This window comes from Cetorhinus maximus, chromosome 5 (assembly GCF_964194155.1).
Source record: "Cetorhinus maximus chromosome 5, sCetMax3.hap1.1, whole genome shotgun sequence".
Lineage (NCBI taxonomy): Eukaryota > Metazoa > Chordata > Chondrichthyes > Lamniformes > Cetorhinidae > Cetorhinus > Cetorhinus maximus.
The window spans coordinates 48991606-49017196 of NC_135883.1; the positions used below are offsets into that span (position 1 = coordinate 48991606).

The window sequence follows — 25591 nt, forward strand, 5'->3', positions numbered from 1 at the left end:
GGAAATTTGAAACAGAGATACCAAAATATCATGCTTTTCTCCCATTGCAACTGTGGTTTGCACTTTATTCTAAATTTCTTGATATTTTTATTGATGATACAACCATGTGTTTTTAATGAAAATAGCACCCTAATCTAAATGGAGCAAGCAATACATTTGATAACTAAAATTCATTTTAGCTTCATTTGTTTCATAAAGCATTCTATATTTAATGTGTTCCTTTATTTGTTTGCCATTTTTGTCACATTCTTTTGTGATAGAACAGCTGCTAAGCCATGTTATAACTAACTGATTTACAGCTTTTGGTAGTCACTTCTGTGCACAGCAAAAGAAATGAATGCTGATACCTCATTTTGTACTAACTCCATGCACCATTCTTGAACTATTTTAAATTATTTGTCAGCGCTTTTGAAAAATCTGCACACATTTTTTAAAATTGCAATATTAATAATGAATTACAGCATAGATCCAATGTGATGGTTTGAAAGTAGGATTGCAACTCAAAATAAATTTAAAGAACATGCTAGCAATTAAAAGCTATTCAGTCCTTCCTAATAGCCTGTTTATTTTTATTTTCATACTCTAAGCCTCTAACACACCACAAATATTTGTATTATCTTTTATTGAAACCCTGGATGGAAGAACATAGTGCAGATTTTTAGAGGAGAATAATGCTGTATACAATTGTCATTATGGCAGGCACTTGCCCATAGAGTTTCTTTGGGTATGAAATAATTTTTTGCACTTTTTAAGCTGTGTTCATTAATGAGATGACTCATTGCTTCCAGAGTTAGTCATATTTGCTGTTTCCTGACAATTTTGCCAGGCACCTACAGATAACTTTATGCATTCCCAGGCTCTAGATGTCTTGGTGCAGAATAACCAGGAGAAGTAATCACATGTTCTTGGTTTTTTGTCATAATATAAATTGTTATCTGTTGGTTGTATAAATGAAAGAATGACTTTGTTAAATAGTACATTACAACTTTCGGCGACATCTCAAGCACATCATACGCTATGACCGGCTTTGGAGTCGAAGGAAGAAAGAATTTGTATTTGTACAGCACCTTTCATGAGCTCAGGACATCCCCAAGTGCTTCACTGCCAAACAGTTATAATTGGAGCGTAGTTACTCTTGTACTGTAAGCAAATGTGGCAAATAATTGAGCTCATTGGTCCATGATCCGCAATAAGCTTCGTAACTAGTGTTAATGGAGCTGGGTTGGGCTGGATACCATTAGACTTGCTGCTCACTTCAAATAAACAGGGAATCTGAGAGTTCAGACAGAGCCTCTGTTTAATGTCTTGTACAAATTATAGCATCTCTAACATTCCTTTAGCTTGGAATGGGACATGAAAGTACAGCCTTCTAACTTGGGTAAGAGTACTCCGATCGAGAAAGGACCAGCAATGTCAAGACTGTTGTTTAGACAAACCAAGAATTAAAATGTGTTTATTTGTAAAATTAGTTGAAAACATAATCCTTTAGTTTATTAATAGTACTCACTAATTTAAGCTTTTCTGAAGTTTATCAATTGGATAGAATCAGCAGCTGATGTGAATTGTATGTTTTTAATTCAAAACTTACAGTGCAGTATCCTGTAACTGTGGTCCAAGGTAAGAAACAATGACAAAGGTAGAAGGTGAATTCTAAATTAATGGGCAGAACCTCGAGAGTAATAATCTCTGGATTGCTACCCAAACCACCCAGTTTGCAAATTGGCATATTGTCAAGCAGATTAGAGAATTAAATGCATGGCTCAGACTAGTGTGGGAAGAAGGGGTTTTGATTCATTGGACACTGGCACCAGTACTGAGGAAAGAAGGAACTATCCATTTGATGGGCTCCACTTAAACCAAGTTGGTATCAGCATCCTGGTGAATTGCATAATTAGAGTGTGAATAGGGCTTTAAACTAGATAGGGGGAAGAGATGAACGGAAATTTAGAAATCCCAAGACAAAAGTTGAGGCAACAGAGTGGTGTGGTGATTTTCGGTAAAGCCAAGTAGAGTGGGAGTTTATTGGAAATTGTGCATCAGTGAATAAGGTTCATGCAAGGAATAGTGGTTAAAAAAATAAAATTAAAGGCTCTTTCTCTGAATGCATTAAGCATTTGTAATATGATAGATGAAATAGCACCACAAATAAATGGTTTTTATCTAATTGGTTACACAGTGACCAAGGTTGGGAACTAAATGTTGCAGTGTACATAACATTTCAAAAAGACAGTGCAAAACACTGTTAGTAAAGGATGACATAAGAAGAGTAGTAAGAAAGAATCTTGGCTCAGAAGATCATGTAGAATCAATATAGTTAGAGATTAAGAATAACAAGAGTCAGAAAATGCTGTTGGGAGTAGTTTAAAGGCCCCTAAAGGCAGTTTTACCATTGTACAGAGTATTAAGCAAGAAATAATTGGAGCTTGTAACAAAGGCAATGTGATAATCTTGGGTGACTTCATTCTCCGTATAGACTGGACCAATCAATTTAGCAAAGACAGCCTGGAAGATAAGTTTGTAGAATGCTTTCATGACAGTTTCCTAGAGCAATACATTGTGGAACTAACCAGGGATAAAGGCATTTTAAACGTGGTATTGTGTAATGAAGCAGGGTTAATTAGTAATCCAGTCGTAAAAGATTTTCTGGGATAAAGTGGTCATAATACAATTGAATTCTAAATTAAGTTTGAGAATGACATATCCGAGCCCAAAACAAGAATCCTAAAAAGCAATTAGATAGGTATGAGTGAAGAGCGAGCTAAGGTTGAATGAGTAAATGGACTAAATGGTATGGCGGTAAATAAATAGTGGGAAACATTTAAAGAAACAATTCAAAATGTTCAACAAAAATACATCCCATTGAAGAACAAAAAGTCAGTGAGAAAGATCCACCTGTGGCTTACTAGTGAAGTTGAGGATAATATCAGATTAAAAGAAAAGGCTTATAATGTTGCAAAGAAAAATAGTAAGCCTGAGGATTGGAAGAGTTTTAGAAATCAGCAAAGGTCAGCCAAAACGTTGATGAAAAGGTAAAAAAAAGGATGAAAATAAGTAGCCAGGAATATAAAAAAAAATTGTAGGAGCCTTTGCAAGAAGAGTAGCTAAAGTAAACATTGATCCCTTGGAAGCAGAGACAGGAAAAATTACCATGGGAGTGGGAAAAATGACAGATGTTGAACAAATGTTTTGTGTCTGCCTTCACAGTAGAAGAAATAAATTGCATACCAGATATAGAGAGTAACAAAAGGGCTAATAAGAGTGAGGAACTTAAAGTAATTAATATCAGCAGATAGAAAGTACTGGAGAAACTTACGGCACTGAAAGCTGACAAGCACCCAGGACCTGTTTGCCAACATGCTAGGGTGCAGGGATAGTGGATGCATTTTTCCAAAATTCTGTAGATGCTAGAACAGCCCCAGAGGACTATTGTACAAGAAAGGAGAGAAAAGAGGCCAGTTAGCCTGACATAAGTTATTAAGGAAGTCCTAACAATGCGCATGTCATATCATTCCATGATCTTCTAAGTCAACATGGTTTTGCGAAAGGGAAATGGTGTATGACAAATTTATTAGAAATTTTGAGGATGTGAATAGTAGAATAGATGAAGGGGAGCCACTAGGTATAGTATACTTGAACTTCCAAAATGCATTTTATAAGGTGCCACACATACAAGATTAGGGCTCATAGAGTTGAGGGTAATATATTAGCATGAATAGAGGTTTGGTTAACAGACAGAAAGCAGAGAATGTTGGTAAATGGGGCATTTTCAAGTTGGCAGGCTGTAATTAATAAGATTACTACGAGGACCAGTGCTAGAGCCTCAGCTGTTTACAATCTCTAATACTGACTTAGATGAAGAGACTGAGAGTACTGTATCCAAGTTTACTGACAATACAAAAGTTGGTGGGAATGTAAGCAGTGAGGAGGACACAGAGGTTGCAAAGAGGTATCAACATGTTAAGTGAGTGGGCAACAAGATGGCAGATGAATGTCATGTGGAGAAGTGTATTATTCACTTTGGTAGTAAAAATTGAAAAGCAGAATATTTTTTAAAAGATGTGAAACATCTAAATGTTGATGTTCAGAGATTTGGGTGTACTTGTGAATAAAAGTTAGCATGCAGGCACAGCAAGCAAGTGGATAATGATTTGTTAGCCTTTCTTGCAAGGGAACTGGAGTATAAGAATAAGGAAGCTTTGCTATAATTGTATGGGGCTTTGGCGAGACCCCACTTGGAGGACTGTGCACAGGATGGATATACTTGCCTTGGAAGTTGGGATGGTTGACTAGATTGGCTTCTGTGATGAGACCCTGAGTAAACTGGCCTATACTCTCTGGAATTTGGAAGAATAAGAGGTGGTCTTATTGAAACGTACTAAATTCTGACAGGGACTTGACAGTGTCAAAACAGAGAGGTTGTTTCCCCTGGCTGAAAAATCTGGAACATGGGCACATAGTCACAGGATAAAAGGTTAATCATTTTGAATGGAGATGAGAAATTTCCTTACTCAAACGGTCGTGAATCTTCGGAGTTCTCTACTCCAGAGGGTTACAGATGCTCCATCATTGATGATATTCAAGGCTGAGATAGTGTCTCAGAATCTAGGGCTTTGGGGAGCAGGTGGGAAAGTGAAGTTAAGGCAGAAGATCAGCCATGATTGTATTGAATGGCAGAGCAGGCTGAAGGGATCGCATGGCCTCCTACTCCTATTTCTTATATTCTTATGATCTAAATTTTGGGCCATTGTTCATCAGTTAATGGAGCAGGTAGGTAGAGTACTAAGTGAGGACCAGTGGCGGTCTTTGTACTGTTGCGGTGACTGGGAGATGCACTCCTACCTGCTCCACATTCCAGTGAGTTTTTTTTAAAACTTACCTTTTGGTGGAGGATGGCCTCAAATAGACCTGGTTTGTTTTAACGGAGCAGATTCAGGGCTGGTAGCATTCTGGACAGCCCAATTTCGGGAAGAAGCCCTGAAAGATTTATTTCTATTTGCATAAGCAAAAACCCAGCTGTTTCACGTGCAGGCCCTGGACGTCAATAACAATGTCTTTAACAACATCCAGCCCCGAAAATGTGCACAGATGCCACTTGCCTTATCAGATGCTGAGATTTTTTTTTTTGAAAAATATACTTTATTCATAAAATATCTGGAAGAACATTCCAAACCATTTCAAAATCACCATCACATAAGAACAATCAGATTCAACTTTTACAACATGTATCACAAGGTGCATCAATACAATCAATGAATATTACAATCATTTCAACCTGGTCAATGCAGACAATCAGACAATGGTATTGGAGTTATCAACATACATCATGTTGCACTCTGAGGTGCTTCAATACATTTATAATACACTTAGTATTCACTGCATACATTCATTTTGAGCTGTACAGCCCATTGGGCTCTCAACAATTCCCAGCCCCTCAGTGCACTGTGTCTTAGACAGCGACCTTTCCCTATTGCGCCTTTGCAGTGGCTGCCCCAAGCTTTAGTGCATCCCTCAGCACGCAGTCCTGGACTTTGGAATGTGCCAGTCTGCAACACTCAGTCGGGGACAACTCTTTGCGCTGGAAGACCAACAAGTTTCGGACAGACCAAAGAGCGTCTTTCACCGAGTTGATGATCCTTCAGCTGCAGTTGATGTTTGTCTCGGTGTGTGTCCCTGGGAACAGCCCGTAGAGCACAGAGTCCTGTGTCACAGAACTGCTTGGGATGAACCTCGACAGAAACCACTGCATCTCTCTCCAGACCTTCTTTGCAAAGGCACAATCCACAAGGAGGTGAACAACGGTCTCGTCCCCACCACAGCCACCACGAGGGCAACGTGCAGAGGGGCTGAGACTCCTGGCGTGTTGGAAGGATCTGATGGGGAGGACCTTTCTCACCACCAGCCAAGCTACGTCTTGGTGCTAGTTGGAAAGTTCTGGCGATGAGGCATTCTGCCAAATGACTTTGACAGTCTGCTCGGTGAACCATCCCACAGGATCCACCCTCTCCCCGCAGGGCCTTGTGGTCAAAAGTGTTTCTCCGCATAAATTTTTCCACGAGGGACAGGTGGTACGGCACGGTCCAACTACTTGGAGCGTTCCGAGGCAGCGTGGCCAGACCCATCCTTCGCAACACCAGGGACAGGTAGAACCTCAGCACGTAGTGACACTTGGTGTTTGCCTACCGAGGGTCTACGCACAGCTTGATGCAGCCGCACACAAAGGTGGCCATCAGTATGAGGGCGATGTTGGGCACGTTTTTTCCCCCTTTATCTAGAGGCTTGTACATCGCGATGTACATACATCACCTGCGGACACGATCCATTTTCGACCTCCAGATAAAGCGAAAGATGGCTCGGGTGATCGCCATCGCGCAGGAGTCTGGAATGGGCCAGACCTGCGCCACGTACAGCAACAGCGAGAGTGCCTCACATCTGATGACCAGGTTCTTACCCACAATGGAGAGGGAGCGTCGCTCCCACATGCCCAGTTTTTTTTTTTCACCATAGACACTCACTCCTTCCAGTTTCTAATGCATGCCCTGGTCCCTCCGAACCATATCCCCAGCACCTTCAGGCCGTCAACCCTGACGGTGAAGGGGACAAATGATCGGTCAGCCCAGTTCCCAAAGAACATGGCCTCGCTCTTCCCACGATTTACTTTGGCTCCCGAGGCCAGTTCGAACTGGTTGCAGATGTGCTGAGATGCCCATTTTAAGCATGTAAAACAGGCATTACATGAACACATTTCTAAGTCTTCACCTCTGTCATATTTTAGGTTCTGACTCACTTGTTATTGATAGTGACTCATGCTTCACAATTCTGCTTAAATAGTGAATGCAAGTACTTGGAACTCATGCATGTTGACATTTGAAATTCCCTTTGTATAGTAGTATTTTAATTTTAGCCCTTTACCTCAATGTTATGTGATAAACCAACCTCGATACAATGACAGGATAAAATTATCATTTCATAAATCATTGATAAGATCCTAAAAGTTAGGAGCAGGAGTAGGCTATTCGACTCCTCAAGCCTGCTCCACCATTCAGTAAGATCATGACTGATCTGATTGTGGTCTTAAGTCCACTTTCCTGCCTATTCCTCAACTGCCTTGTAAATCAAAAACCTACCTAACTCAGCCTTGAATATATTCAATGACCCAGCCTCCACTGCTCTCTGGGCAAGAGAATTCCAAAGGTTAGCATGCCTCTGAGAGGAGAAATTCCTCCTTATTTCTGTCTTAAATTGGAGACCCCTTATTTTTAAACTGTGCCCCTGGTTCTAGATTCCCCCTCGAGGGGAAACATCCTCTTAGCATTTATCCTGTCCTAATCTTACGTGTTTCAATTCACCTCTCATTTTTCTGAACTCCAATGAGTATAGGATGTGGATAATGCTGAAGGTGCTTCAATTGAGTTTAATACCATTGTGTATATTTTGTGAACACACACTAGATGATTTGGTTAAGTTGATCTTAATTTTCAGGATATAAACACCAGAGAGCTAAATTGAATCCTATTTGTCCTTTCTGATTGCATTAATTCAACCTGAGGCATCAGAAAACACATTTGTATTACCATCTAAAGAAGCCAGTATTTTAACTGTGGAATTATAATTATAACGTAGTCTTGGTTCAGAAAATTTGCAGCTTTTGCTTGGTCCTGTATAATGGCACTCTTGACCAGATAAGTCAGGTTAAATCTACTTAAATATGTGAAATGGTTGTTAGGGGTTACACTACCGGGAAAAGATTCTTTGGACTAATTGAAGATTTTCAGATTTTATGCAAGTATCAGCGAACTATCGTGAGTCAGATTTCATGTTTGTAAATTTTAATTTTGCTGTTTTAAGCACTAAAGGCAATTGAGAATACCAAGGAAATTCAGATTAAAATTTACAAATTTTTGGTATGGTTTGAACATGGTTCCAATGTTAAGCAATTGGAGTTTAAAGAATTTTATTCAAGGTCAAAAGCTAGTTTAAATGTTTAGTTGCTTTCTTTTAGTGCTGGGCATCATGAAAGAATAATGTAAAATAATTCAAGGGAAGCTCCATCATTAGTTTTAAATAGGTGTGGGCCTTTCTTATTTGGAGGTAAATGAAGGGTGTGTAGTTTTGCTAGGTTACGCGGTTTCCCAGAGATGAGGAAAAGCCAACATTATCAATGGTGCTCAAATATATCCTTTTGAATAAGTAGTTAGCCAATTACTATGTTTCAGAATATTTTTGATAATTTTTCCACAGAAAGATTTAGAAGATAAAAGTAGATCCTAATGGGAAGGTTATTAATATGTTAAATGGAGGTTTTTAAAAACAAAGCAACAAACCTTATGTAGACAAGTTAACAAACAAAGGGAAATGGAAACGCAGGCATATTTGTTGCAAGTACTGTCAGATTTTTTAATGATGCTGTGAAAGATATAAGCTGGCTCATAGTTAGAAATGTTTGAGGAGCAGTTACAAGGTTCTGTTTAAGTATGTATGTTTACTTTTGATTCAAGTGCGCCATATTCTTTAATTTGTACCACATGAATATGATATACCAATTGAATAGTGAAGCTGATTACAACTGTACTTGGTGTGAAATAAAACAGATGGAAGATTCAATTCAAGCTTAACTTCAAATATTTTCTTACATTATCTTCAGAGAGATTCAAGATCACAAGGGGGAAGTTTTGTTGCAGCTCCAAGACATGCTATTGTAGAAGCAAATATAGGGAGTGCAGGTCCATCCACACAGAAGTAAGCCTTAGACCACTTATGGGAGCAACTGAATCTGAGCAGATATCTGCAGTAGATCCAAAATTTTTAAAAGTTGAAAAATCCCCATGAATACAATTTTGAATAGAAATTACTATTGATATCAAATGAACATTTAATGTGCTTACATTAAGTTTGCTCTCTGCCCTAACAGACATTTACCCCATTTATTTTAAATGGGTTAACTCCTTTAAAATAGTCGAGAGGAATTTTGTATGGGTGGATTAAGCATTTGTACAACATCACTAGTGGTACAGTTTACTCTTGCACTTCATTGTCCTGTTTACATAGCAAATCCAGTTCATTTGGAGGGTATAAACAGGAAGCCGGAAGTATTCAGCAGGCCAGGCAGCATCTGCATTTGTGGTACCAAGAATTGTGTCTTATTGGCACCCACTCATTCTGATAAATTGAAAAGCAACTTCTGCAGTCAGCACATATGCAGTAAAATGCAGAAATCAAGAAGTTTCAGTCAAAGTTGTCCTGCTCCTCCACAAATCGTGCTCTACCAATGCCTCACGGATAGAGACAATATAAAATAAAGGGTACAACTCTAAAGGATGTGCAGGAGCAAAGGAACCTGGGTGTATATGTGCATGAGTCATTAAAGGTGGCAGGACAGGTGGAGAGAGCAGTTAATAAAGTGCACAGTATCCTAGGCTTTATTAATAGGGGCATAAAGTACAAGAGCAAGGAGGTTATGCTGAACTTGTAAAGGACAATAGTTAGATCTCAGCTGGAATATTGTGTACAGTTCTGGGTGCCATACTTTAAGAAGGATGTGAATACATTGGAAAGAATGCAGAAGAGGTTTACAAAAATGGTTCCAGGGATGAGAAACTTCAGCTATGAAGATAGGTTGGGGAAGTTGGGACTGTTCTCCTTGGAGAGGAGAAGGCTAAGAGGAGATGGTAGAAGGGTTCAAAATCATGAGGGGGCTGGACAGTTTAGATAGGGAGAAACTGCTCTGTAAAAGGATCGAGAACGAGAGGGCACAGATTTAACGTGATTTTCAAAAAAAACCAAATTCGATGTGAGAAAAAGATTTTTCGCACAGCGAGTTGTTCAGGACTGGAATGCACTGCCTGGAAGTGTGGTGGAGGCAGGTTCAATTGAAGCATTCAAGAAGTCATTCGATGATTATTTAAATAGAAACAGTATGCAGGGTTATGGGAAAAGGCAGGAGAATGGCACTGAGTCATAATGCTCATTCGGAGAGCTGGTGCAGACACGATGGGCCAAATGGCCACCTCCTGCACTATAACAATTCTGTGGACTCAACATTGCAATACATGTAAGTGGGGGTGAAGTTGCAATACTTACCAACTTTTTCTTTGTTTCTCTCAATCCCAATTATTTTCCCCTCTTTATTTTGCTTTCTGTGCATAATTTTATATTGAATCTAATATTGTAACTTACACTTCTTAAATTAGACCTTGTGTGGTTCATTAAAGATTCTGGTTGAGGAGACGCGCAGTTGCTTACCCTGTAGCACAGGCCACAGAAGTCCCATAGAGACACCATGCTTTATTGGACTCCAATGATTTTAACTTGCCACACAAAAGTCTGTGGGTAGCTATAAACAGAATGAAGGGCAAGTGCCGTTTGTTCGCCGCTGATTGTAAAGTCCAGGCCAGCGTTTCATGCTGGTGACCTTTTGTTCCTTCCACCCTTCTCTCCCTTTTCCTGCCTCCATCCTTACTTAAAACCTGGTACATGTAACATTTTCCAGTTCTGATGAAAGATCTGAAACATTAACTGTTTCTCTCCACGGCTGTTGCCTGGCCTGCTCAATAATTCCAGCATTTTCTTTTTATATTTCAGATTTTCAGCATTAATTTGTAGTAATTTTGGAAAAAAGACATAATTAAAAACATAGAATTTGAGAGGTGCTATGCATTTAATACATAAATTGGATCTTCATGGATGTTTTTGCAATCCCCTTAGCCATGAGATGTGGCTTGTGCAAAAGAGCGTTCAGTTACTTTTTGGATGACAAAGTAACATTTGGTTAAATAATTTACATTTTTGATGATTTCTCTTCTCCACCTTCCTTACATATTTGTGCTTTTGAGGGATCTTCAAGTGGGAAATTTTCTTTTTGTCACACTTGCGTCTTTTTTCACCCTGTGTGACCATTGAACACACACAAGTTGCTTGTTGCACAAGTGAGAGCTCCTGCAGTGTTGGTTAAACAATGGGATAAGATTGCTCAATTAAATGTAAAATTATTTCTTTTAACCCATAAACAATGAGCTGTAAAACTAGTGGAGACATGCAACATTGAAACTTGTTTAAAAATGCAGCTTAGTTAGTGGCTATATAACCATGAGTACATGTATAATTTTTTAATAGCTAGTTTTGCCATTTTTGGTGGTCCTCTTAATTAAAGCTCTGAAGATGCCTACCAGTTCTAGTAACCATTCAAAAGGATATGTTACACTCTAATTTCTAATATTTTATGCATGGTTTATTGCTGCAAGCTTATACAGCACCCATATAAATTGCTCTCTTTATATAATATGTTCTTGTATAGCTTCATGAAAATGCATTATTGAAAAGATTTGCTGGTGTGCTTTAACCAAGTGTCTCTAACAAAAGATATGGACTAATAAGCTCCATCTTTGCTTTCATCTTTTGGTTTTTGTGCTTTGCTTTGATATGAAAAGCATGGTAGCTAATGCTCACATAAGTTCTAAAAGCTTTGCTTGAGGTGTTCGGAGAGTTGCAATTCAGCAGCTAACCTTTAGAAAGCTGATAGGATGTAGGTTTTAAAAGAGGATACAATAACAAGCACGTGTGTACAATCCTATGACTAGCCATGACCAACATGCAGGTCCTTTATGAACGACTCCTCAGAAGAAAATATCCAAGAACACAGAGGGACATTTTGATAGGTATGTCTACATGACTTCTAACAGTAAACCTATATACTTCCTGTAGATGATTTTGTTCAGAATAGTTAATATAATTTCAAGCAATAGATTTCAATGCTGACAGTGAGCAAATTGAAAGCAATTTGTGTGAATCTTAAAAGTATTTTACAAATTTATTCTGCAAAATTCAAATGATCGCAAATCTTAACATGCTATTCTTTTGCTACTGCTGATATTTGCTTTTCTAATAGTTGTTTGTATTTTAATGTGGACTTTATTTTTCAGAGGAGATTGATGTTGATGCCAGACTCTCAGAACTTTGTGAACAGATAAAGGTATGTATGTTAATATAAAATAGTTTTGACTTAACAGAGATCATAAATGCTTCCCAAACTAGAGCTCCTATTAAAGACATTCGGTGGGATTTTCCGCACCTGCCTGCTGCTGCAATCTTCCGGTCCTGCTGCAAGTCAATGGACTTCTGGTTGGGATGCTGCCTCACCCATAGCAGGGTCAGAAAATCCCGGGCATTATCTTTTGTGTCTATTAGCATTTGTATTTACTCCAAGAATGCAACGTACAAATTCAAGGACATTCTGATCTGCAAGATATTTCTTGGCTGGTTTCAGTTGGACCTTTTCTGCTAGTTCTTTTGCCCTCTTCTAAAGCCTGCATTAATATTTAATGCAATTTTACTGACCAGTAGTTGCAGTAAGGCAATTGTTCAGTACTGATAGCAATGTCAGAAGAGTTCAATCCCAGCCATTGCTGAGCTTGTGAATGCTCAGAAAGATTATGGACCTACAGTCCTACAGTAAGCTTTGTGTCAGACTTGCTAATTACACAGCAAGGGGAAAGGTTATATTCTGGCTGTGATTGATGCATGGCAGATACAAGGTTTAAATTCTCCTCCAGATCAGGCAGTGGAGAACTATTTATTTTTTAAAAACAGAATAAGAGGGCCATTAGTATCTTTAATTTATGGTACTGTGTGTCCCCCTCAATATATTTGTATACTTTGTGATATGTAAACATACCATGACATCCACACAATTACAAAATTCTTAGCATCAATGTAGCTATGAATCCTAGAGGCAAAAAAAATTTCCATATCGTGTATATGTAAATGTGTAATGCAGAAAATTTGGGAACATTTGCATAAGTTTATTTTATTGGTTTGGCTTCATCTGGGTGTCAGCAAATTATTCATTTCAATTTGACCGTTTCAAATCTAAATAAATGCATTTTAGTATTTGAGGGATCTAATTAATTTCTTGATTTATCCTTATGTCAGTAGATCATTACTTGGAGAGTTAGAATGTCCCAACATTCATTTACTTGATGCCTTGTGCATTTATGGTTAGATTGCATTGTCAGGTTATGGGGTGAGGTAAATGTATTTGTTTCCTCACCTTCCTCCTCTGGTTTTATGTGAATGTATTTATGTGAATGAATTTCAATACTGTTGTTTGTTTGGGGGTGTGGAGAAAAACTGATGCCTCACAAAAATGTTAAAGGATTCGAGTCACCTTTTAATATGCTCTTCAACGCTCAAAAATGCAACAGCGAGGATAAGGGTCAGGGGCTCTTTTTCCTTCAGATAGCAATGCGGATAAGTAAACCCAGTGTGCATATTGAGAAGCCCAAAAATTAAGATTACTTTTTTTGTAAAACATAATGGAGGCTTAAAGTTTATGTCCTGAATTATAGCTGAAAGTGGAAAATCCTGATGATCTGCCGGAACTGGTAAACATGGATCTTGCGCAGCTTTGCTCTTTACTGATGGCTCTTTGGGCACAGTTTATAGAAATTGCGACCCTACAAGGAGAAGTCTCAGCTTTATTAGCAAAGGAACATCATATACTTCGCGTAAGTACTATATTATTTATTTACATATGAAAACATTTAGTTGTAAGTTGGACAAATGGCTTTAACGTAGAATTATATGAGATTGCAAAATGGGAACACAGGCAGTTTGGCTTAAGAAGTCAGTGTGGCCCACGTTGTTTTCAAGTCTTAACCTTGCCTACTCTGTTCCTACATCCCTTATTCCCCTTTCATCAACATATTCCCAAGTGTTGATGTGATCTCCACTGCAGTTACCAACTCTGGTATTTATATAAGAACATAAGAAATAGGAGCAGCAGTAGGTCATTTGGTCCATCCAGCCTGCTCCGCCACTCGATATGATCATGGCTGATTTGATTGTGATTGTGGTATTATGTCCACTTTCCTTATTGCCCCCCACCACCACCAACGCCCCATCACCCCTGACTCCCTTATAGACCAACAATCTGTCCAAATCAGCCTTGCATAAATTCAATGACCCAGTCTTCACTCTTCTCTGGTGTAGAGAATTCCAAAGATTAATGATCCTCTGAGATATAAAAGAAAAATCCCCTCTTCTCTATTTTAAATGGGAGACCCCATATTTTGAAATGTTTCTCCAGCTCCCTAGCCCTAAAACTTTTGTGACCCTGGTCATTGTTAGAAGCTAATGTCTTAAAATACTTTGTAAGCTCTATTCATTTGTAGTATGTTTCTCTGCTAATGTAACCCATTACATTATTTCCCTCCTTTGCTAGAGTTAAATCCAGAGCAAATGCATTTATAGTTTCACCATCACCCTAGTTTTCCATCCTGGCTGTATACTGTACTGTTGTTCTATTTAATCCTGAGCCTTCCTTTAATTCCTTGTTACCATACTTTATAGTAGTCCAAATAAGCTCTACTTATTTAGGTCGATTTACCTGACGATCTATGCCCGACATTTTTTTTTTCCTATTGTTTGCTGTTATTTACTCTTGACTATCATCTGCATATTTGAGTATCTTGCTCATAATAAAATTGTCTGGGTTACAGTGCAGTAAGACCAGCCTCAGGTACCTTGCTGGTAATGTATTTCTTATCTGAAAAATTCCTAATTCATGGCTATTGTTCTTTTGATACATATATCTCTGCAGTGCTTTATTCACCCCCTAATTTGTGAGTCCTTACCTTTGTCCGAACCTGTGATATGGTACTTGGCCAAAAGCATTTTGTTACATACATATCGTGCAAAACTTAAACTAGGGTTTTTGGCATCTACTTTACAAAATTTACTGAAATTTTGACTGTATTTGTTCCCTTCCTCCCCCACCCAATTGGATAGGTAAGAAGATTTTCAGAAGCTTTTTTCTGCATTGAACACCCTAGACAAGCGGCGCTAGCATATCAGGAATTGCAGTAAGTAATGTATGAACTTAAAGAGAAGGCAAGAGAACAATAACCAGGGTCTATTTTTGCTAGGAAATAACAACCTTTTCACTTTTGAGTGAAAGGTTTGTGGTATGTCGTCATAGTTATTAAATGTTAGTACTAATTTTCAGTAACTTGTAGCTCTGGTAAATTAGTTTAATTTTAAAAATACAAGTGTAATCTTAGTGCAAGATTTTGTAAGCATAGTCAGTCACTTGAGAAAATAATTAATACTTCTGATTTCCACAGGTGCATCTTTAAAAAGTCAGGGCATAATTCTAAAGCTGTCTCAATCACTTGAAGCCTCTGGTTATCCTATTTACTTTAGAATGAATATTTGGCATGGCTAAGATCTCCAGAATTGTATAATATATTTATAAGTTTGAAGCATTTAACTGTTAAATCAGCTTCAGTAATTTTTAATCAAATTTGTTGTTCAAACCCTAGATTCTCATATCCTGCAGAGGGGCACCAGTCCTTCCCTCCCCTTCATGCTAATATATTTATGTGTCACTTTGAGACTTAAAACCTACGGAACTTAAAAATATTGATTTGTACTGAATTCTGGGGACATAAACCATCATAGAGATTGCTCATGTCATTGTTCTGACTAGGGATTGAATTATGTGGATTGGCAAGGATAAACATAAGATACTGCATCATTATTGCCAAAGAAAAGCTGGCTTCTTTCGGAGGTCTTGGTGATTCTCAAACAATATCATAAATGCATTCGCAAATGGGTATTTTTAGGCCTGATGGACTGATTCTTTCTTAATTGTCTTCTATGTATTGTACACTCTCTTGCTCCTTCCCTGTATTGTACAACTTGTAAATTAACCCATTGACTTTAGCCTGTGCATAATTGCTTGACAGCCTATGCTTGACATCTTAAGCCTTTCAAACCAGACCGAAGAACAATGGTGGGCATTCTACGTGATCTTTAGTAGTTGGTACAGGTAGGAGATAATCATGCAATCAGAGAATTATCCACTGCTCTTTTTTTTTATTCATTCATGAGGTGTGGGCTTCGCTGGGTGAGCCAGTATTTATTGTCCATCCCTTGTGGCCTTTGAGAAGGTGGTGAGCTGCCTTCTTGAACCATTGCAGTCCATATGGTGTAAGTACACCCACAGTGCTGTTAGGAAGGGAGTTTCAGGATTTTGACCCAGCGACAGTGAAGGAACGGCAATATATTTCCAAGTCAGGATGGTGAGTGACTTGGAGGGGAACTTCCAGGTGATGGTGTTCCCATCTATCTGCTGCCCTTGTCCTTCTAGGTGGTAGTGGTTGTGGATTTGGAAGGTGTTGTCTAAGGAGCCTTGGTGAATTGCTGCAGTGCATCTTGTAGATGGTACACACTGCTGCTACTGTGCGTCGATGGTGGAGGGTGTGAATGTTTGTGGATGGGGTGCCAATCAAGCAGACTACTTTGTCCTGGATGTTGTCCAGCTTCTTGAGTGTTGTTGGAGCTGCACTCATCCAGGCAAGTGGGGAGTATTCCATCACATTCCTGACTTGTGCCTTGTAGATGGTGGACAGGCTTTGGGGAATCAGGGGGTGAGTTACTCATCGCAGGATTCCTAGCCTCTGAACTGCTCTTGTAGCCACAGTATTTATATGGCTAGTTCAGTTTCTGGCCAATGGTAACCACCAGGATGCCGATAGTGGGGGATTCAGTGATGGTAATGTCATTGAATGTCAAGGGGCAATGGTTGGATTCTCTCTTGTTGGAGATGGCCATTGCCTGACACTTGTGTGGCGTGAATGTTACTTGCCACTTGTTAGCCCAAGGTTGGATATTATCCATGTCTTGCTGCATTTGGACATGGACTGCTTCAGTATCTGAAGAGTCGCGAATGGTGCTGAACATTATGTAATCATCAGGGAACATCCCCACTTCTGACCTTATGACGGATTGAAGAAGCAGCTGAAGATAGTTGGGCCTGGAACACTACCCTGAGAAACTCCTGCAGTGATGCCCTGGAGCTGAGATGACTGACCTCTAACAACCTCAGCCACCTTCCTTTGTGCTAGGTATGACTCCAACCAGCGGAGAGTTTCCCCTCTGATTCCCATTGACTCCAGTTTTGCTAGGGCTCCTTGATGCAACATTTGGTCAAATGCTGCCTTGATATCAAGGGCAGTCACTCATGCCTCACCTCGGGAGTTCAGCTCTTTTGTCCATGTTTGAACCAAGGCTGTAATGGGGTCAGGAGCTGAGTGACCCTGGCGAACCCAAACTGGGCATCAGTGAGCAGGTTATTGCTAAGCAAGTGCCGCTTGATAGCACTGTTGAAGACCCCTTCCATTACTTTACTGATGATGGAGAGTAGACTGATGGGGCGGTAATTGGCCGGGTTGGATTTGTCCTGTTTTTTGTGTACAGGACATACCTGGGCAATTTTCCACATAACCAGGTGGATGCCAGTGTTGTAGCTGTGCTGGAACAGCTTGGCTAGGGGCACAGCAAGTTCTGGAGCACAAGTCTTCAGTACTATTGCAGGAATATTGTCAGGGCCCATAGCCTTTGCAGTATCCAGTGCCTTCAGCCGTTTCTTGATATCACATGAAGTGAATTGAATTGGCTGAAGACTGGCATCTGTGACGCTGGGGACCTCTGGAGGAGGCCGAGATGGATCATCCACTCGGCATTTCTAGTTGAAGATTGTTGTGAATGCTTCAGCCTTACCTTTTGCACTGCTGTGCTGGGCTCCTCCAGCATTGAGGATGGGGATATTTGTGGAGCCTCCTCCTCCAGTGAGATATTTAATTGTCCACCACCATTCATGATTGAATGTGGCAGGACTGCAGAGCTTAGATCTGATCTATTGGTTGTGGAATCGCTTAGCTCTGTCTATCACTTGCTGCTTATGCTGTTTGGCATGCAAGTGGGTATAATAATGTATATTATTATACCCACTTAATAATAATTTAATAACTTAATAACCCACTTATAATAATGTGGTACCATGGGCCTCTCATCTGTGTAGTGTGCTTCCATGTCACCACAGTGTGTGCCCCTTTTTCAGATTATTTTCGACATCAGTGATGCCTCGACCTTAATGTTAAGTGTGTTTGTGGAAGGAACCTTGTTCACATGCATTGCAGGGTCATGTCATGTTTATTTTTGGCTGTGTAAGATTGAGGCAGAGGTGTTCTCCTACATCAACTGCATTCTTGAAAGGCGAAGGTGTAGTGTACAAGGAGAGATGTGTTTACACATGGAGAAGGGCCTTTTATCGTGCAACTCCATGTGCTCTCTGTCATCCAGCAGGGTTTTCATGCAATGAGCCCATACTTAGAGCTCGTTGCGGTCCTGTCTGCCTTTTTCTGACTTTTCGAGTGTACATCTGCTAAGCTTACCAACAAGTGGGGGCACCTTGCCACCTCAAGGTGACAAAGCTCTGCCCTTCTCTGCCACATAATTGCCCTGGCGCTCGAACCTACAACCTTGATCGTTTCTCCACCTGCAATTATCTGTATTGCGGCCAAAAGGCTCTCGTCACAATGTTGGGATGCAGCACTGTGTGTCCCATTGCACTTGCTGAGATGTGAGATGCTAATTACAAATGGTGATTTTTGGCTGCCCATAGAGCCTTTGAGCATGCTCTGGAAATGCAGGTCATAACTTTAGACAATGTTGAGGGGGGCAATGGGATAGACACAAGGATGTACTAAAGCTGAAGTCTGCTCTTTATTAGCAATGACTCATCATCTTGAGGGCCTCATGGTGTCTGAGATTTTGGAGTTCACAAGGGCCAGGGCTGGCCATGAGGACACAATGTGTGCCTTAAAGCAGAGGCATTTTAATGTCTGGCATGCAAGTGGTTGAAAGTCATCGTCTTCAGGTGTTCCACATGCACAGTAAGGTGTGGATAAAAGTGAGCCAGCATCATTAACTGAGAGTGCCAGATGTTAATGTGATAGAGGAGAAGGTGGCACAGAGGATTGAGTCTTCTTAGATTGGATGCACACTTGCAGAACATCCTCAGCGACCTTGGCCCAAGTGTCACCTATCAGTTTAGCCAAAGAGGTTACATAGAATACATTGCCCCATTGCTGGGGTTGGATCTCCTTGAGGAACTTTGTCAGATTGAAGGCATACAGCAAAGAACCAACTGAGGGTAGTGGAACAACTCCTCGCTCTTGAAGGCTGCTGTTGCGACTGGAATGCTAGAGTTATGCGTGAAGAGGCAGCAATTTCTGACGCCTGATGCCAGGACACCCTCCTCCAGTTAGCACCTCACCTCAGCAAGGGCATATGTTCTTGAGGCTCCATCATCCTTCAGAGGATCAGGACAATGTGAGCCTGATGTGTAACTGTTCATTCTCATATTGAAGTGCCTGGTTGAAATGAAAGGAAAAGCAATGCTGGTGTTAATGTTGGCCCATGATGGAGGGCACTTGTTGAAGAGGGTACTCACTGCAATTCATCATCCTCATGGAATCTGATGGCTACGAGGGCCTCAAGCAAGTGCCTGCCTCATCTGGCCCATACTATGGCCTGTTCCCCTACAACCTCAGCTTCCTCAACCTCATCGCTCTCAACCCCTTCGATGTCCTTCTCCTCGGAAGAGACAGACAGCTCCTCCATGACACATCTGGCAAGTCCTCCTCCCTTTGCAGCACCCGGTTGTGCAGTATGCAGCAAGCCACAGTGATCCGTGAGACCCTCTGGGGACTATACTGGAGTGCTCTGCCAGATCTGTCCAAACATCGAAATCACATCTTTAAGATGCCTTTGGTCTGTTCCACCAATGTACCTTCTCTCTGCAGGAGTCACAGCCCGCCACAGGCGGGAGTGGAAAATTCTGGCCTTTGTTTCTACGCTCCTTTTAAATTGGTCCCATTTAGTTTGTATTGCTTCTCTGCATTCTTCCAACCAAAACAAATCATATTGCAGATGAAATTTACCATGGAGAAGTGCAATGTGTCTTCCCATCTCATCAGTCTGTCTCTGCCCCCCTGAAATGCCTTTCCATCTTCCTCACGGACAGATAGCTGGAAATTTGTTCTTGGTTGAGCTTCTTGACTCAGGAACACAACAAGATTTGAAACCCCAAGTTGTAGGAAAGCGGGCAGGCATGTAATATAAGCAGACATGTAACACCTTCGGCCTGTCCGCAAGCATGACCCAGACCTCCCTGTCGCTTGCCATTTCAACACACCACCCTGGTCAACGCAAACTGGAGGAACAGCACCTCATCTTCCGACTAGGCACTTTACAGCCTTCCGTACTGAATATTGAGTTCAACAACTTTAGATCATGAACTCTCTCCTCCATCCCTACCCCCTTTCCGGTCCCCTTTTTCCCAATAATTTATATATATTTTTCTTTTCCCACCTATTTCCATTATTTTTAAATGTATTTCCATCCATTGTTTTATCTCTACCTTTTAGCCTATTTCGATCCCTTCCCCCCACCCCACCCCCACTAGGGCTATCTGTACCTTGCTCGTCCTGCTTTCTACCCTTAATGTCACTATTAGCACACTTCTTAGCTAATATCACCACCGTCAACATCTCTTTGTCCTTTTGTCTATGACATCTTTTGGCAATCTCCACCTATCACTGGCCCTCTATCCAGCTCTACCTGTCCCACCCCCATTAAATCAGCTTATATTTCACCTCTTTCCTATTTTTCCTTAGTTCTGTTGAAGAGTCATTCGGACTCGAAACGTTAACTGTATTCCTCTCAGCAGATGCCGTCAGACTAATTATTTGAGCCATTCAAAAAATAGGATACATTGTTTGTGCATAGACAGGTTTAACGCGTTTCTCTACACACATTAGCGCAACATTAGAGATAAAACTTGGTCAGATACCTGATTAGTATGATTTATTGATGTTCCCTTCCCAAGAAAAGTGGAAACTTCAGGTTAGGTAGGGGGAGAAAGTACTTTCAATGTGAGATATTTCAGCTGTAATGCTCCATCTGTTTGTAAAAAGTTGTATACCTTTGACTCCATACAGCTACATCCAACTGGTTCTAATTAAAATGTCTGCCCTCCAGGCCGGGAGGATTTATTTTTTGTCTTTCTATGAAAATACTTGCCTTGCCACTCCAATTAGAAACACTCTTTTTAATATGAAATCTTGCAATTGTGTAGTCCAAATTGGACAGTGCTAACAAGAAAATGCTTGCATCACAAAATCATCATTGAAGAAGAATGCATAGTATCATGATATTGGTTTTTCTCTTGAAGGTTGTGTGAAGGTAAAACTGGAAAGGGCAATCAAACATCCAATTGTTGATGTTTTAAAGAAGCAAATTAAATAAAATGTAGAGCAATGGTGTGTTGAGACTTTTAGGCAAAAGGGTCTTCTGAAACAACTGCAGCATTTCTTCCCATAAGATATTCTTCAATATTGCTGCAATACTTCATTAGATAATTGAGGAATGTCTTTTAGCCCGTCCTAATTCATTCATTCAGAGAGACCCTAACCTTTCTACCCCACCCCCACTTTCTCTACATTATAGCTTTTGGTTATTTCTTGAATAATTCCAGGGTTTTTTGTCTCCACTATTCTATTTGAAAGTTTATTCAAAACATTGATTGCTCTGTTTGCGTGAAGAAGAATTTCCTGTTGTTAGTCATAACCTTTTATTAGTTTGAACTTGTGTGCTGTAGTTTTGCTCCCACAGGGTATTTTAGAGTAATATATCTGATTAACTCTTTCAATTCCAACACCAATTCTACATCCCTCTTTTGTGCCACCTTTTCCAGGCTAATAGCCTCTTATGACTCAGACCCCTGATACTGAACAGCAGTGACTTCCCATTGCTTCCAAAACTTGAATATCATTCTCTTGTTTCTTGTTGATCAAAATTGGACATAGCATTGAAGATGTAGTCTGACCAGAGCTCCAAATTTGCATTTTCTCTGATTTGCATTCTGCTGTTTTGGCTATAATGGGACGGATGGATGGGATGGCTGCCAAATTTTCTGACGATACAAACATAGGTAGGAAAATGAGTTGTGAAGAGGATATAAGGAGGCTATAAAAAGATATAGATCGGTTAAGTGAGTGGGCAAAGATCTGGCAAATGGAGTATAGTGTGGGAAAATGTGAAATTGTCCATTTTGGCAGGAAGAATGAAAGAGAAGCATATTATCTAAATGGTGAGAGATTGCAGAGCTCGGAGGTGCAGAGGGATCTGGGTGTCTTAGTGCATGAATCGCAAAAGTCTAGTATGCAGGTACAGCAAGTAATTAGGAAAGCTATTAGAATGTTATCATTTATTGCAGTGGGAATTAAATACAAAAGTAGGGAGTAAAAACAGAAAATGCTGGAAAAACCCAGCAGGTCTGACAGCATCTGTGGAGAAAGAAACAGAGTTAACGTTTCGAGTCTAAATGACCCTTCTTCAGGGTCATACAGACTCGAAACATTAACTCTGTTTCTCTCTCCACGGATGCTGTCAGACCTGCTGAGTTTTTCCAGCATTTTCTGTTTTTATTTCAGATTTCCAGCATCCGCAGTATTTTGTTTTTATGCATAAGTAGGGAGGTTATGCTTCAGTTATACAGAGCACTAGTGAGTCCACATCTGGAGCACTGTGTACAGTATTGATCACCTTATTTAAGGAAGGATGTAAATACGTTGGAAGCAGTTCAGAGAAGGTTTACCAGACTAATACCTGGAACAGGTGGGTTGCCTTATGAGGAAAAGTTGGACAGGCTAGGCTTGTATCGCTGGAGTTTAGAAGAGTAAGAGGTGACTTAATTGAAACATATAAGATCCTGAGGGATCTTGATGGGGTGGATGTGGAGAGGATGTTTCCTCTTGTGGGAGAATCTAGGACTATGGGTTACTGTTTAAAAATAAAGCGTCGCTCATTTAAAACGGAGATGAAGTGAAATTTTTTCTCTGAGGGCTGAGAGTCTTTGGAACTCCCTTCCTGAAAAGGTGGTGGAAGCAGAGTCTTTGAATATTTTTCAGGCAGAGGTGGATAGATCCTTGGTAAGCAAGGGGACGATAGGCTATCGGGGGTAGGCAAGATGCAGATTTGAGGTTACTCTCAGATCAGCCTTGATCTTATTGAATGATGGAGCAGCCTTGAGGGGCCAAATGGTTTGCTCCTGCTCCTTGTTCGTATGTTTGTATAATAGTGCAATATTCTGCTATCTTTGTTGATTGCATTAATATTTTAGTGTTGAGTCTAAAGCTCTTAGTATGCAGAAATGAGATTGCTCGTATATTGTGTGCAACATGTTTCCCTAGACTTGCAAAATGGTGTCCACGGCACGTGTGGACACCTTTGAAGCGAGCCAAGCGAGACGCCATATTGGTGAGTGTTGGTGCACATGCAGTAAATGGCCGCCAGAAGTATGCAGCACAGATAGATCATAACATTAATCAGTGTGCGACGCTGTTTTGCCACCAAGGGTGCCATCTTGTAGCTCAGCATTCCAGCTAACATTCTCTCTTAGCCTTGCACAGCTGAACACGCGTTCAGTGACAGGAAGGACCCTCTACCAGTGCAAATTAAAGGGGTTACAGTTTAGTTGCAGATTGATTTCTTCTAGCTGTTGCTTCAGTCCTCTAAGAAGGAGGCATTGGGATGTGGTAATGCCATTGGGCTGGTAACCCCACCAACAGGACAGACCCAGCAGATGTGGTGGCACAGTGGGTTAGAGTCGCGAAGGATTTGCCCTGGGAGTCCTCAACATTGACTCCAACCCCATGAAGTCTCATGCCATCAGGTCCAGCATAGGCAAGGAAACCTCCTGCTGATTACCACCTATCATAGACCCTCAGCTGATGAATCAGTACTCCTCCATGTTGAACACTAATTGGAAGAAGCACAGGTGGTGGAAAGGGCATAGAATATACCCTGGATGGGGGACTTCATCGTTCATCACCAGGATTGGCTCAGTAGCACCATTACTGACTGAGCCCTAAAGGACATAGCTGCTAGACTGGGTTGGCAGCAGGTGGGAGAGGGAACCAACAAGAGGGAAAAACCTTCTTCACCATGTCCTCACCGGTCTATCTGTCACAAATGCATCTGCCCATGACAGTCCTTGTGGAGATGAAGCCCCGTCTTCACATTGACGATAGATTTCAAACAGATCTAGCAACTCAAAACTAAACATCCATGAGGCGCTGTGGGCAATCAGCAGCAGCAGAACTGTAGACAACTACAATCTGTAACCTCATGACCCAGTATATACCCCACTCTGCCATTACCATCAAGCCAGGCAATCAACCCTAGTTCAACAAAGAATGCAGAAGACCATGCCAGGAGAAGCATCAAGCATACCTAAAAATGAGGTATCTACCTGGTGAAGCTATAATACAGGTCTAGTTACATGGCAAACAGCGGAAGCAGCATGCAATAGACAGAGCTAAGTGATCCCACAACTAACAGATCCAATCTAAACTCTGCACTCCTGCCGTATCCAGTCGTGAATGGTGTGGACAATTAAACAACTAACATAAGGAGGAGGCTCCACAAATGTCCCCATCCTTAATATTGGGGGAGCCCAGAACATCAGTGCAACAGACAAGGCTGAAGCATTTGCAACCATCTTCAGCTAGAAATGCCAAGTGGATGATCCATCTCAGCCTCCTCCTGAGGTTCCCAGCATTATAGATGCCAGTCTTCAGCCAATTTGATTCACTCTGTGATATCAAGAAACTGCTGAAGGCACTGGATACTGCAAAGACTATGGGCCCTGACAACATTCCAGCAAAAGTATTGAAGACTTGTGCTCCAGAACTAGCCGTGCCTCCAGCCAAGCTGTTCCAGTACAGATACAACACTGGCATCTATCTGACAATGTGGAAAACTGCCTAGTTATGTCCGTCCACAAAAAGCAGGACAAATCCAACCGAGCAAATTAGTGCGTCATGAGTCTACTCAATCCCAGCAAAGTGATGAAAGGTGTCATCGACAGTATTATTTAAGCAGCACTTACACAGCAATAACCTGCTCACTGACGCTCAGTTTGGGCTCTAACAGAGCCACCCAGCTCCTGACCTCATTACAGCCTTGCTTCAAGTATGGACAAAAGATCTGAACTCCAGAGGTGAGGTGAGAGTGACTGCCCTTGGCATCAAAGCAGCGTTTGACTGAGTGGGGCATCAAGAAGCCCTAGCAAAACTGAAGCCAAGGGGAAAACTCTCCACTGTGCTAGATAAGACTCTAACCAAAGTAAGATGGTTGTGGTTGTTGGACATTAATCACCTTAGCCCTGGGACGTAGCTGCAGGGGTTCCTCAGGTGTCCAACGCCCAACCATCTGCAGCTACTTCATCCATGACCTTATGATGGAGGGAAGGTCAGAAGTGGGGATGTTCACTGATGATATCACAATGTTCCATGCCATTTGCGACACCTCGGATACTGAATCAGTCCGTGTCCGTATGCAGCAAGAGCTAGACAATATTCAGCTTGGGCTGATAAGTGGCAAGTACCATTTGTGCTGCACAAATGCCAAACAATGACGGTCTCCAACAAGAGAGAATCTAACCATTGCCCCTTGGCATTACCATCGCTGAATCCCCCCACAATCAACATCCTGGAGGTTACCATTGACCAGAAACTGAATTGGATCAGCCATATAAATACTGTGGCTACAAGAGCAGGCCAGAGGCTGGGGAAGTTTGTGGCGAGTAACTCACCTCCTGACTCCCCAAAGCCGTCTATCATCTACAAGGCTTAAGTGTGATGAAATACTCTCCACCTTGGCTAGATGAGTACAGCTCCAACAAAAT

General features: G+C 41.0%; 1 protein-coding gene across 4 annotated transcripts in view; it reads left to right on the forward strand.

Annotated features, from left to right (window-relative positions):
* fam135a (family with sequence similarity 135 member A) overlaps positions 1 to 25591 on the forward strand; it is a 257651-nt gene that overhangs the window by 127879 nt on the left and 104181 nt on the right. For 2 of the 4 annotated variants that reach the window (XM_078541854.1, XM_078541855.1), the window contains 4 exons: positions 11574 to 11651; positions 11916 to 11965; positions 13341 to 13499; positions 14782 to 14855. In XM_078541854.1, the coding sequence (XP_078397980.1) occupies positions 11574 to 11651; positions 11916 to 11965; positions 13341 to 13499; positions 14782 to 14855 (361 nt within the window). Of the gene's footprint in view, positions 1 to 11573; positions 11652 to 11915; positions 11966 to 13340; positions 13500 to 14781; positions 14856 to 25591 lie in introns of those variants that run through there. The other 2 variants (XR_013576591.1, XM_078541856.1) reach the window with 2 other exon arrangements.